Source organism: Balaenoptera borealis, assembly GCF_965194805.1.
Source record: "Balaenoptera borealis genome assembly, chromosome: 4".
Taxonomy (NCBI): Eukaryota; Metazoa; Chordata; class Mammalia; order Artiodactyla; family Balaenopteridae; genus Balaenoptera; species Balaenoptera borealis.
In genome coordinates, this window is record NC_138861.1 from 100,141,750 (window position 1) to 100,156,431 (window position 14,682).

The following is a 14,682-nucleotide window of genomic DNA, read 5'->3' on the forward strand; positions in this document are numbered from 1 at the left end:
CTCTGCTATTTTTAAAATATAGTTAATTTACAATGTTGTGTTAGTTTCAAGAGTACAGCAAAGTGATTCAGTTATACATGTATATATATATTCTTTTTCAGATTCTTTTCCACTATAGATTATTATAAGATATTGAGTAGAGTTCCCTGTGCTATCCAGTAGGTCCTTGTTGTTTATCTATTTTATATATAGTCGTGTGTGTCTGTTCATCCCAGTCATCTAATTTATCTCCCCCCACCCCCCTTCCCCCCATCCCCTTTGGTAACCATAAGTTTGTTTTCTATGTCTGTGAGTCTATTTCTGTTTTGTAAGTAAGTTCATTTGTATCATTTTTTTTAGATTCAGCATTTAAGTGATATATGATAATTGTCTTTCTCTGTCTGACTTACTTCACTTGGTATGATAAATTCTAGGTCCACCCATGTTGCTGCAAATGGCATTATTTCATTCTTTTTTTAGGGCTGAGTAATATTCCATTGTATATATGTATCACATCTTCTTTATCTATTCCTCTGTCAGTAGACATTTAGGTTGCTTCCATGTCTTGGTTATTGTAACACTGGGGTACATGTATCCTTTCAGATTACGGTTTTCTCCAGATATATGCCCAGGAGTGGGATTGATGGATCATATGGTAGTTCTATTTTTAGTTTTTTAAGGAACCTCCATACTGTTCTCCACACCCTCTTCAGCATCTATTATTTGTAGACTTTTAAATGATGGCCATTCTGACTGGTGTGAAGTGATACTCATCATAGTTTTGATTTGCATTTCCCTAATAATTAGTGATATTGAGCAGCTTTTCATGTCCCTGTTGGCCATCTGTATGTCTTCTTTGGAGAAATGTCTATTTAGGTCTCCATTTCTCTGCTGTTGAGGCCACTTAATCGTTACTTACAATACTATTAATGCAAAACACAATGATTCTAGTTACTATTTACGAGCCAGATTTATAAATGAGACTCAGAATTTAAAGGGATGATCAAGCTTACCATGATGAAGCCAATATTTAAGTCTGGTTTCTATGAATCTGTAATCTGTGTGTCTTTCTGTTTACTGTTCTATAAACAAATAGATCTTTCCATTTGAAAGAGCTTGATGAAAAATCTCAAAGAGGAAAGACAGAAATTAAATTAGGACTATAGGGTCAAAATAGAAGGATGGGTCACGATTAAGAATATGATCATTTTGATCAGGAATTAGTTATGGCTTAGAATTTGTAAATAATAAAAAGTAAACAAATAACATTGGTCACAAACTCTTTATTAACTCAAAGAAATGTATTATATTATCAACATCTTGAATACATATGTAACTTTACATATACCCTTGCCATTCATTGGTAAATCAATCCCAGATCTAAACACAAATATGTTCAATCACGTTTTTAATAATATGTGGGTGTTCAAGATTAATACATTCATTAGACAAATACTGAGTGCCTACTTTGTGCCAACAGTTTTCTAGGTGTTCGGAATACAGTTGCGATGTGATTTGTTTCTATTAATACAGTATTATTAATTATAAAAATTTATTTTTTTAATTTGTTAGAGTGGCTTTCAGGTTATTCCTATAAAAATTTCATTATCTCTTACTTGTGTTGCAATATCCTTCCTTTAGTGGAGGGAAAGGGGTGGAGTGGATGTTATTGCCACAGGAGTTGCATATAAACACATTGTCTTTTCAAGAAATGAGAAAGATTTTGTGGGTGCCGACTGACATGGTATGCCCATGAAAGTTGGTATATACGTAAGCACCAGCCACTGTATTTCACAGTGTAGAAACTCTTGAAACCCACTGTATCAAAGTGCTTTTAGTATTTACTAATGAAAATACAGAAACACTGTTATTCTGGGTTTCATGTAGAATAATCCCAAATTAAGACATTTTAAATATTCTCAAAATTTCCTCCAAGGAAAGATACACATATATGTTCTCGATGGTTCTATGCTGACTTTATGTCACACAGACTGCCATCACTGGACAACTCTTCCATCTTCATCTACAATGCAAGTGGAATTCTGATTTCAGGCTAGTCTCTGATAATGAGCAGGACTTGTTTTGTGTGTCTACAGAAAAGATTTTGATTTGAACAACAGCTACTCGTGAGGCTTTGGTTATACAAGCAAAGTATTCATTAGGCTATGAAGAGAAGAGTGTAAGCCAGTGTAATTTAAGATGGACCATATAAAATGTTAGTGAGGAAAGATGGGCCTTTTTTATCCTGTTTTTATATCTGAGGCTGACTATAATTGTTCATCTTACCTGGAAAAAGAAATGCGGTAAAGACAAGGGATGGTGAGAATGGGAAAAAAAAAAAAATGTGAAGGAATTTCCTTGTCTTTAAAGTAGATTGAAGCGGTGGGGAAGGGGAATCAACCTGGTTCTGGAGAGCTTGAGGGATTTGCAACCTTTTCAGAAGAACACCTTGTGAGGTCAGTGATTAGCCCCCATATGATCCAGTATTACCCTTTTCTGTCACCGAGCGTTTCTATTTTGTAATTTAATCTGGGTAAAACACAAATATTTATATTTTAGTAAGATTGTTAACGTTTCCCAGAAAGGTTTAGTTTTCTCTTCTAGTAAGTGCTTTCCAAAGCATGAATGTGTTTGCCAGAGGCCCTCTATTGTATTTCCAAGATACCTTTTCTCCAGCTGAGACACCAGCAGAAATAGTTGACTTTTTCATAGATGTCGATGGAGAAAAATCAGAAATATTTGACAGAATTTTACTTGACGTCCAAGGTGGCTGACATACACCCATTTTGTTCAGGGCCACTTAAAGTGGCATGTGGAGCTTTGCACAAAAGCTTACTTGGACTAGTTTAAGGATCTAAGAAAGACCATGGCTTTATTTATGCGGGTATATTTTTCCTCTCCTATTAGTGAGTAAAGAGGCTGCATTTGCCCTCTCTGGACATGAAGCATTTTCCTAAACCTTCTAATTTGGGGAGAGTTTGTGCCACTGTTGCTGGGGTCCCTCAAGGTACTGGAGATCGTATGTCCCTCCCGCCTGAAAGGGGAGCAGCAGGGCGATGATTCGGTGAAGTTCTGACAATTCCCTCTCTCCCACTCAACTGGCTTTCATGCTTAATGCAATCAATCCCACTGAATAGGAAAATTAGTTCCAGCTTCTACTTTTACCTCTCCAACTAAGTGGTTGGGGAACCTTGGGTAAGTCATCTACCAGGAAGGGAGAGGGGGCTTATTTTTAAAGCATATTGATTGACTAAGTTGCTATTGAAAAGAAATATTAAGGTCTGTTCTGATTACCTCCCAGGAGTGTTTAAATCTAAAATGAGTCAATAGATGACTGTTTTGAATGCTCGTCACTCCTTACCCTCTGCAGATATATACATGTGCTATAAATAGATAAATAAATATATAAATATACAATTAATTAACTAAAATATTGGTGTGTATATATACCAGTACCATATACTGTAAAAATACCTTCTGCAAATATATATATGCATATTAATATTCATACATATAAATACCTTCTGAAAAAATATATATGTAAATATATGCACATATATATGTGTACACCAACACCAATATCATATACTAATAAAAGTTGGGCATATTTTTTAAAGTATATCGATTGGATAAGTTGCTCTTGAATCAGGTAATCTTAGATTAGATGATTGAGTTAATGACCATCAGCAAAGGGTACATCTAAATCTGGCTTGGGTTTCTTTCAGATTCAAACTCAGATGACTTTGACCCTGCTTCCACCAAGAGCAAGTATGACTCTCTGGATTTCGATAGTTTACTGAAAGAAGCCCAGAGAAGCTTGCGCAGGTAACATGTTCCCTGGCTGAGGATGACAGAGGGACGGTGAATACCTCACGGGACAGCGCGTCCTTCCCTAACAGACTGTTGCAAGTCATACTTAGGAATTTCTCCTACTTTACACTCTCTGTACAAAAACAAAACAAAACAACAACAATACAACAAGAACAACAATGGTTTACATGAACACAGCTGCTGAAGAGGCAAGAGACAGAATGGAAACCCAGTAAGCACATGTTTATTTATGGGTGTCAGCTTTGCTTTCCCTGAGTCTCTTGGTGATGGAGTGTGTGTGTGTGTGTGTGTGTGTGTGTGTGTGTGTGTATACACGGTGTGTGTGTTTGCCTGGTTTGGGGGAAGTGTGTATGTACAGGTGGGGACTGGGGGCACCTGACCAGAGCGTGCAAGGGCAAACCACTTCAAATGGCAGCAGTTCCATGAAGACACACTTAAAACCTAGAACTTCAAAATGTTCATATTCTATTCAAAAGGAAAAAAAAATGTGTACATCCAAAAGGAAAGAAAACCAACCAACCACAAGCCACCCTAAAATGACAGCCACTGATGTCTGGGCATCAGCCTCCGTACTCTGTTTTTTTTAAGAAAGTGCAACATCAACTTGAAGCAAGCTTTCTCTCATAACGTAATGATTATATGACAATCCCGAAGAAACTGCAGGTTCCGTAGAACTCATGTCCTTTCTCTCTCTCTCCCTTTTTTTCTTTCTTTTTTTCCTTTTTCCTTTTGCCATGGAATCTGGGTGGGAAAGGATACTTCGGGCACCGAGCTCAACTTTCCTAACATTTTGAAGTTTCTGTAGTTCGTCCTTTCTCATGACACCCATGTAAATGTCCAAAATGTTGATCTTCCACAGCGAATTTCAAAAGCCTTGTCAATGGTCAAGCGTGCAGCTTGTTCAGTGGTTCTTTCTTAGGAGCGAGCACGGTGTTACATTGCTAATGGGAGTTGGGTAGAACTCTCTGGGATGTGTTCAGATAGTATAATTGCTACATTCTCTGATGTAGTTAAGTATTTACAGATGTTAAATGGAGTATTTTTATTTTGTGTACATACGATACAATGATGTTCTTTTTTTGTTACAGCTATGCACTGTAAATGCAGCCTTCTTTTCAAAACTGCTAAATTTTTCTTAATCGAGAATATTCAAATGTAACTATGAGGTGAAACAATTATTGTACACTAACATATTTAGAAGCTGAACTTACCGCTTATATATATTTGATTGTAAAACAAAACAAACAAACAAAAAAGGACAGTGTGTGTGTCCGTTGAGTGCAACACAACAAACCGATGCTTTACGCACAACCATCCCTTCTTAGGTGAGCTTCGATCCAAGCATCTTGTCAAGAAATCTCCTAGCCCCCTAAAGGTATTAACCACTTCTGCGATATTTTTCCACATTTTCTTGTTGCTTGTTTTTCTTTGAAGTTTTATACACTGGATTTGTTAGGGGAATGAAATTTTCTCATCTAAAATTTTTCTAGAAGATATCATGATTTTATGTAAAGTCTCTCAATGGGTAACCATTAAGAAATGTTTTTATTTTCTCTATCAACAGTAGTTTTGAAACTAGAGGTCAGAAATCTTTTTAAAATGCTGTTTTGTTTTAATTTTTGTGATTTTAATTTGATACAAAATGCTGAGGTAATAATTACAGTATGATTTTTACAATAATTAATGTGTGTCTGAAGACTATCTTTGAAGCCAGTATCTCTTTCCCTTGGCAGAGTATGATGATGGTATTTATCTGTATTTTTTACAGTTATGCATCCTGTATAAATACTGATATTTCATTCCTTTGTTTACTAAAGAGACATATTTATCAGTTGCAGATAGCCTATTTATTATAAATTATGAGATGATGAAAATAATAAAGCCAGTGGAAATTTTCTACCTAGGATGCATGGCAATTGTCAGGTTGGAGTTGAAGTGTTTCATTTGGGAAATTCCGCTTTTGCAGAAGCAGTGTTTCTACTTGCACTAGCATGGCCTCTGACGTGACCATGAAGTTGTTCTTGATGACATTGCTTCTGCTAAATTCAATAAAAACTTCAGAAAAACCTCCATTTTTGAGCATCAGGATTTCCTCTGAGTGTGGAGCCCTGGAATGGAAGTCAGTAAAGTTTGGCGTGTATATTCAAGTTTCTAAATTGAGATTCGATCACAGTTTGGCCGACATGACTTTCCTGGAAGACATGATATACCTACTACGTAATCGTTCTTTTCCTTTCTCTCGCCCAACACAATCTTATAAAATGGATTTCACCCCCAGGCCAATGCAGCTCATTTTGAAAGCTGCATTCATTTATCACCAGCATATTGTGTTCTGAGTGAATCCACTGTCTGTCCTGTCGGATGCTTGCTTGAGTTTTTGGCTTCTTATTTCTAAGTAGATAGAAAGCAATAAAAATACTATGAAATAAAAGAACTTGTTCACAGGTCCTGCGTTACGACCGTAACACATCTTTAATCCGCCTAATTCTTGTTGTTCTGTAGGTTAAATGCAGGTATTTTAACTCTGTGTGGACGCCAAACTAAAGTTTACAGTCTTTCTTTCTGAATTTTGAGTATCTTCTGTTGTAGAATAAGAATAAAAAAAAGACTATTAAGAGCAATAAATTATTTTTAAGAAATCAATATTTAGTAAATCATATTATGTGTTCAAGGACCAGATGCTTTCTCTATTTTGCCTTGAAATTTTTTGTGATCCAATTTTCAATACATTCTCCTTTTTGCCCTGGATTGTTGACATGAGTAAAAATCTAGGTTTCTTTTCTTACTTATGAAAAGACAACACTACAGATTTCATGTTGAGGATTCATTTATCCCCCCTTCTGGCCTGACAAATATTGTTACCATGAAGATAGTTTTCTTCCATGGACTTCAAATTGCATCTAAAATTAGTGCAAAGAGAGACTCACTAGACCATCCAAATAGAGCTTTTGTATCTTATGCAGACACTGTGGGTAGCCCATCAAAATGTAAACTGTGTTCCTTTTATTTTTATTTTTTAAATTATTTTTGGAGAGAATATTTCAAATGAACACATGCACCCCATCATCACTGGAGGCAAATTTCAGCATAGATCTGTAGGATTTTTAGATGACCCCGGGCCATTGCCTTCATGCTGTGGTAAGTACCACATCTACAATTTTGGTAACTGAACTGGTGCTTTAGAAATGTGGGTTTTTTTTTTTTTTTTTTTTTCAAGAGATGTAGCAGAATAATTCTTCCAGTGCAACAAAATCAATTTTTGCTAAACGACTCTGAGAGCAACGGTTGGGCTGTCAACATTCAAAGCAGCAGAGAGGGAACTTTGCACTATTGGGGTATGATGGTTGGGTCAGTTGAAAAAAAGGAAACCTTTTCATGCCTTTAGATGTGAACTTACAGTAGGTAATGATTATGTGTCCTTTTTTGATGGCTGTAACGAGAACTTCAATCACTGTAGTCTAAGACCTGATCTATAGATGACCTAGAATAGCCATGTAATATAATGTGATGATTCTAAATTTGTACCTATGTGACAGACATTTTCAATAATATGAACTGCTGATTTGATGGAGCTACTATAAGATTTGTAGGTGAAAGTGTAATACTGTTGGTTGAACTATGCTGAAGAGGGAAAGTGAGCGATTAGTTGAGCCCTTGTCGGGCTTTTTATTTTTCCCACCTGCCAACTCTACATGTATTGTTGTGGTTTTATTCATTGTATGAAAATTCCTGTGATTTTTTTTTTTAAATGTGCAGTACACATCAGCCTCACTGAGCTAATAAAGGGAAACGAATGTTTCAAATCTACTTCTGCTTTTCTTATTTATCATAACCAAGCTCCTGGCATATTCCTCAGATCAGTACACATTACTTGCTTATCGTTATTCTGTTTCCTCTCTGGATCTCCCCCCTCCCCCTGCTTTTCCATATTCATGGATGGATTTCAGCTCTAAGGTAACATGCACCTTCTGTATTTTACCTTGTCTCCTTTCAAATGGCAAAGGCGGAAGTGGTGATTTCTATAATGAGAAGTGATGTGGGACTTTATCAAACGGATTAGCTCTGTTTTTGTACTTAACCCTGGAAAGTATGAATTTTAAGTACAAGCCACTGCCCCAGTGAGAAACCTGCTAAATATGTCAGCTTAGGAAGCAATTCTACTCTAATGGACTGAATTTTTTTTTATTTACAGTTGATTTACAATGTTATGTTAGTTTCTGGTGTATAGCATGGACTGAATATTTTTTGAAGACTTGTAACAGAATGCATCTCCCTGTCCCCCCGTCATATGTAAGTCATCAGGTTAAATATGGGACAAGCTGATAGATTTCTGCTGGTACGGCTTGCTGTCAGGATGTCCACTGCACCTTGTAGGTGATTGGTGATCTTCATGACAGAGATTGCAGAGAATGTGTTATTAGTGCTCTGCCATGTCCAGATTTCAGATGTGGTCCTCACTCCCAGCCACTTGCATTGCAAGATTCAGCATAAGCCTAGACATGGGGAAAGGTGGCTAAATATATTCCAGCTCCCAGCCCCCCCCCCCTTTCTCCTACAGAAAAACGTATTCATAATTATTGGAATTGTGATAGAGCTATCAATAGTACATCGAAATCTACTAAATAACACAAGAAGCACTTCCCATGGCTCTCTGTCTATTTTATAGCACTGTAAGATTTGCCAATTATTTTATCAAAATAGAAAATAAAAACTTACCGTTATCTTACCCAAATAACTGCATTCATCTACAACTGTGATTCAGTCAGTGGATAAGCCTCAGATTGTGACTTGTCTCCACTGGTGTTTAAATTGTATAGGGCATTTTGAATCTTCTGGCTGGAATTAGCAAGGGCAATAGAATAATGACAGTCTTCCTTTTAAAGGGTTAACTTTTTTACCCTTAAAAACCTTTTGAGGGTAAAGAGGGATTTTTAAGAAAAAAAAAAGGAGTAGCCACTAGTCTTACACAGGGACATCCTGATTAGAGATAGAGGATTCATTTGATGTTGTCCTCAAACATTAAATCGCTTCCATCCTTAATGATACTAATGGCAAAATAATTATTGAAGCCAAAATTAGGCTGACTAAAATAAATGAACACTGGATATGAATAGTTTATTTAAAAGGAGCTTGTTTCCATTCAAAAGTCCTCCAAACTAATCTGTTTAAAGTATACAATGTGATATTGGTTCAAAATCCTTTTTCAGCATTGCCAGTTTTCTCTTAATTGTAGCATTATTTAGCTGATCACTGGGTATAATTTACAGCTCTGAGAGCACTGCTATACTCATTTGACACTAGCGTCACTAGCTACATAGTCATAACTCAGTATTAATCATAGAATGTTATAACCAAGATGTACTTTTTGCAATGTTTATATTAATCTTGTATTTTGCGATTCTCTTTACCATTTCTTATTTTCAAACACAGTATACACTATTATAAATCAATCTTCACACTTTATCAAACAGCAGAGAGCAATAAATAAGGTCACAACTCATAGAGGAGCTCCTTGGAGGTTTGGAACATCATGATTTAAATCTCAGAAAGATTTAATCAAAAGCTGAATTAATCCCTGGGGAAAAAGATGCTGTATAGATTCTATTGATGGGCACAAAGCAGCCTATTTCTTTTCACTGGTCTCTGTTAACATGTTGGGGAAAAGGAACAAAGTTTCTTCTATGAGAAAGAAAATAAGATTTCCTTGGTGGGGGAAAGATAATATGCAATGAGTTTTGGGTCATGTTTCTTCCCTTTCAATCAACATGGTCCTTTTTATTCTACTTACCGCGACATTATCTACTCTTCTAGTTCATGGTTTCAGTTAAATGTCCTCTACCCTCCTGCTCCCCTCAGTATATCCCATGTGATTCCAGTAATTCTGCAAAGCCCCACAAGCTCCACTCCAGTCAAGCATGTGGAATGTGTGGGTCACATGAGCTTGTTTCCTGGGCTTCTGTTGTAACCAGGTGACTGCCCCCGGGGCAAATTCTCAGCATTCAGGGAGGCTGGAAACTTGCAGGAAGAAATGATCAGAAAATTTGGATATTTCTAGGACCAGGTTCCCACTGAAAAGCCTAACACTTTTCCTTGATTAGGATGTATGATAAGGACAAGAGACCACCCCCTTCCCCGCTGCCTCTTTTCTGTCCATCATTCTTACAGGAATGTGATCATATTCCTTTTAACCCTAAAACCATTACTTACCATCGGCTGACTTATAAAAGGGGAAGAGTGGAATTAATTAATTGAAAAAAGTGAGAGAACTTTTAGAGGAGAAAACCAAATGATCCTATAATATTTTCCTGATTAAATTAAATGAGCATAATTATACATGCACATATGCACACCAAGGCATTAGTATCATCAAGAACCTTAAAATACTGTATTGTTCCAAATGTATGCAGATAACACTTACTGAAGGTGAGTAGCCAGTGTGATATTTAAATTTGCATATTGACCATTTTCATATATTAATTTCTAGTAGGAAGAAGCTGAATTTTTAGGGAAAGTCCTGGGTTGATTTAGAAAAAATGTTGTACTTCTGCTCGTTTTGGAACATTGGGAGCACTTAGCAACATTATCTTTTTTTCCATGTAGTTTTCTGTGATGGATTTTCAACCAGATGACATCCAAGTGAAAGCTGAAATTAAATGGGAAGGAAAGAATGTTAAGTGGTAAAACCCTAAGTAGCTTATTAGACTACTTAATTGGAGAGAATTTATTTTTGCCGTTGTTAGGAACTCTATCATCAAGCTTCTCTTTAACATTACTAATTGATGAGAAAAAGGGGGACTATAGTAATATAGCTACCACACAATACTCTCCAGCAGGTCATTTAAGGGAATTCACAGGTACTTTCCTTTGATTGACTTTGGTGGTGTTGAAAATCATTCATATCAATGCTCTTAAATGGAACTTCATTTCCAACCAGGTCTCTTATTCCTACCAGAGCTTCCCAGCACACTTAAGACTTAAAGAAAATGAGGCTGTGTTTGTTCCTAGTTTAATCATTTGGCATGTTTTCAGCTTGATTGCTATACCCTTTAATCAAATGACTCATGTTTTGTAGTACTTAGAGGTATTGCCCTCTGTAAGCATGTCACTATTTGTTGGTAGGAATGTGTGTACACTATCACAGAATGATGGTTAATTACTCTGCTTGCCAGAGAAGGATAAGTTAGTAATCAGGTGACACAACATGTGATGTGGCCATGTTACTTTCGTGTCAGGTAACTTCATGATCAAGGGCAACACATGGCCTAATGTTCTTCCAATTATCTGGCTACAAAACATCCTGGTACTATTCAATGAGCTGCCTTTCCCAGGGTCAACATCTGAATCTCTATCAAACCATCCAATAGGAAAATGATTAGAAGGAAAGCAAAAATTGGAGTTCTCCACCAAATGTTTGGCCTTTGTGTCTGAGGTTGAGAAGTACCTGTGTGTTATGGCTGACATTTTCCCATTTTTAATGGCAGGTATGGTGACATCCATAGAGAGTGTCAGTGTATGCGCCTGATGAATGAAACAAGTGATGGAGAGCTCATAAGAGTTCCTCTGTCACATGGTGCCAGGGTCTCATTGAACCACATTCTGCCATGACTCACCATGGCAAGTACTAAAACTAGAAAGCTCAGCTGAAGGAAAGAGAAGGAATAAATAGAAGGTTAACCAAACACATTTGAACTTCAGGTACAGAGCAAGGTTTGGGCAAAGATTCCCCCTGGTTTCTTATTTGCCTTTTATGCCAACTCAGCCTGTGGGATTATATAAACAAAATGGGCAATTGAACTGCGAGGGTAGTGGAGCTGTGAATAAGAGAATGGACCTTACAAAGCTGGTTCCATATGTGTGTGTGGTTCTGTGTCAGCTAGACAGCAATTGGCCTTTACCGACCTGGTGTTTGCTTGGAGGAGTTATTAAAATCCTGTTTACTGCCTGGGTTGTTAACATTGGTGGGAGGCTCTTAGAGGTTTCCCTAATGAGGTTTTCGGAGAGAAATTTTCAGCTTTACTTTTGGGGAATGATAAAAAGATACCACAGGTACATACAATAAACAGGACTCTTCACCTTCCAATGATGCATTGCAGAAGATCCCATTTTTTCCTTCTAATTGGTTCAGTTTCACCATCCCCAGAGTCACCACCTGCAGCAAGGGAGCCTCAGAGACTTGCAGCATTTTGAAGGTTAAACTTGAACCCCCTCAAAAGTCATATCTGTTAGATACCATGGAGACATTTAAATTCATGGCAATGGGATGATTTAAAGGCATCATTTGCTCTTTTTTTTGCATGCTCTTAAAAACTTAACCTTACCATCTCCATTTGGAAACTTGATCAACTTGGAGGCTTCTGTTCTCGGAATCTGGTCTTAGTGACACACCTGGCTGTTTGGTTGCTCAGCAATTCCACCTCAGATAACGATGGTACTTAATCTGAGTCTTTTCCTCTAACATCTTAATTTTCAAATTAGATGAATCTTTCTGCTGCAGTAAGAAGGCTAATATGAAAATCTATCTTCCATTCGAAAGTCCAGCAAATTCAGGCTGTGATTAAAACAGTGAGGATAATGGTAATGACTATGGTGGTATCAGCTAACATTTATTGTGGGCTTACAATCTTCTAGTCACTTTGCTTGACTCTTTATGTGAATTTTCTTGATAAATCCTCCTAAGTAAAGAATGAGGTAGTGTACCATTATTCTCACCTTATAGAGGAGAAAATGGCGGTGTAGAGAATCTGCCAACATTTGGGTAAAGTCCAGTTGACCCTAACACTTATTTAATTGACTGTTTCCTATATATAATGCCTCCACCAATAAAATATTAATGCCCAAAAGAAAACATTTTTCTGTTGGAGGTGATTGAAAAGTTTGTGTGGTTTTGTTGTTACCATCTTGTTAGAATGAATGAATGTTATGTAATGCATTCATTCATTCTGCATTCACTGAACACTTCCAATGGGCCAGAAACCATACTAGGTACTAGGAGCAGAAGGGACTAGTTGACAATATAGTAAGAAAAAAATTAAACTGTGTGTTTACTAATAACAACAGCAGGGCACTCTTAGCAGGAGTGTGAGAGAGAAAGTGTGTGTGTGTGTGTGTGTGTGTGTGTATACACATACACAAGTGTATATGTATATATGTTCAGTTGATCCTTGAACAACATGGAGTTAGGAGTGCCTACAACTTGTGTAGTCAAAAATCCAAGAATATCTTTACAGTCGGCCCTCCATATCCATGGTTCCACATCACATCATATTTAAAAATCCAAGTATAAGTGGACCCTAGCAGTTCAAACCCATGTTGTCCAAGGGTCAACTGTATATGTATACATGTATATATGTATATGTGTGTATGTACATATGTGTGTATACATATATGCATATGTATATGTGTGTGTGCGTGTGTATTTGTGTTTTCTGGAAGGTATATTGCGGTATTACTAATGTCTATGAGGTTGAGGCCAGAGATTCTCATACTTAATGGGCAGGAATGGCAAAGTGCTGTGATCCCATGGTAAACAATTTGATTTAAAAGGACTGCCAATCAACTTTAAAAAAAGTAGACCTCCTGCCTGCATTAAAATTAAATTGGAGTTGGTGCACCATTACCACTTAGGTATTCAATAACAAAAATAATCAATATTTGATAACTCTTTACGGTTTTCCCAACACTATTTAAAAGTTTCTCGGTTAAAGCTAAGCTATGTGACAAGCTGAAGGCGTAATCACTAGGCACCTTTTGACTGCTTTCTCTTTCCTGTGTGTATAGTCATTTTCATCTTGAATATCAGCTGTTCATGATAGAGGACCTTCTTAAAATTTCTCAGGTGTATTTTGTCTGGATTTCTCTCTCCAGTGCTAACATTTCTACAGTAAGGTCTTAGGATTACTGTGGAAAGCAATCAATCACTAGACACTCACAGTTTGAGATTATGGATGGCCTTTTGGGGGTAGTGTCCATGTTGTACCTGGAATCAATAGTAGAGAAAAGAGGGCTCAGTTTCTAACACTGCAATATTTGTGCTACATTTCCAATCCAGTGTCCAAGCTCAACGAGGTCAGTTAAAATTATAAAGAGGGCAAAAAGAACGAAATAATGCCATTTGCAGCAACATGGATGCAACTAGCGATTATCATACTAAGTGAAATAAGTCAGAAAGAGAAAAATACCAGATGATATCATTTATATGTGGAATCTAAAATATGACACAAATGAACCTATCTATGAAACAGAAACAGAATTACAGACATAGAGAATAAACTGGTGATTGCCAAGGGGGCTTGGGGGAGGGCTGGAGTGGGAGGTCGGGGTTAGCAGATGTAAGCTGTTATATATAGGATGGATAAACAAGGTCCTACTGTATAGCACAGAGAACTATATTCAACATCCTATGATAAACCACAATGAAAAGAATATAAAAAAGAATGTGCGTGTGTATATATATATATATATATATGTATATATGTATAACTGAATCACTTTGCTGTACAGCAGTAACTAACACAACATTGTAAATCAACTATACTCCAATAAAAAATAAATAAATAAAAAGAAAAAAATTATAAACAGGGAAAGAGGGGTAGTTCATCACAGACTTTGGTCTTTGGCATTCTATGAACCTTAAAAAAATAGTCTAGGGCTATCAGTCTCCAGGGTAAGAGAAAACATTCCAGCAATGACTGGCTTAACAATGGCTGCAAAATGGATACTGTCACAGACTCTTTTTAAAATGTTTTTAAGGTTTAATTAGAAAACATACCAAACAGACACGTAAGTGCATAAAATATTCGAATAGAGCCTCATGTATGAGATCTTAACATTTTACCCTCTATGCTTAAGATCGCTCTGAAAAAAATCACATAC

The 14,682-nt window shown here is 36.8% G+C and overlaps 1 protein-coding gene and 1 long non-coding RNA gene across 6 annotated transcripts in view; one reads left to right on the top strand and one right to left on the bottom strand.

Moving 5' to 3' along the window:
* The window catches only part of PPARGC1A (PPARG coactivator 1 alpha), a 466,423-nt gene extending 458,806 nt beyond the window's left edge, over nt 1-7,617 (top strand). For all 5 annotated transcript variants that reach the window (XM_082389218.1, XM_082389214.1, XM_082389217.1 and 2 more), the window contains exon 13: nt 3,705-7,617. In XM_082389218.1, the coding sequence (XP_082245344.1) occupies nt 3,705-3,808 (104 nt within the window). In that variant the 3' untranslated portion in view covers nt 3,809-7,617. The remainder of the gene's footprint in view (nt 1-3,704) is intronic.
* Nucleotides 6,911-14,682, bottom strand: part of LOC309627358 — a 41,121-nt gene continuing 33,349 nt past the window's right edge. The window contains exon 2 of the long non-coding RNA XR_014243704.1: nt 6,911-13,786. This is a non-coding gene — a long non-coding RNA (uncharacterized lncRNA). The remainder of the gene's footprint in view (nt 13,787-14,682) is intronic.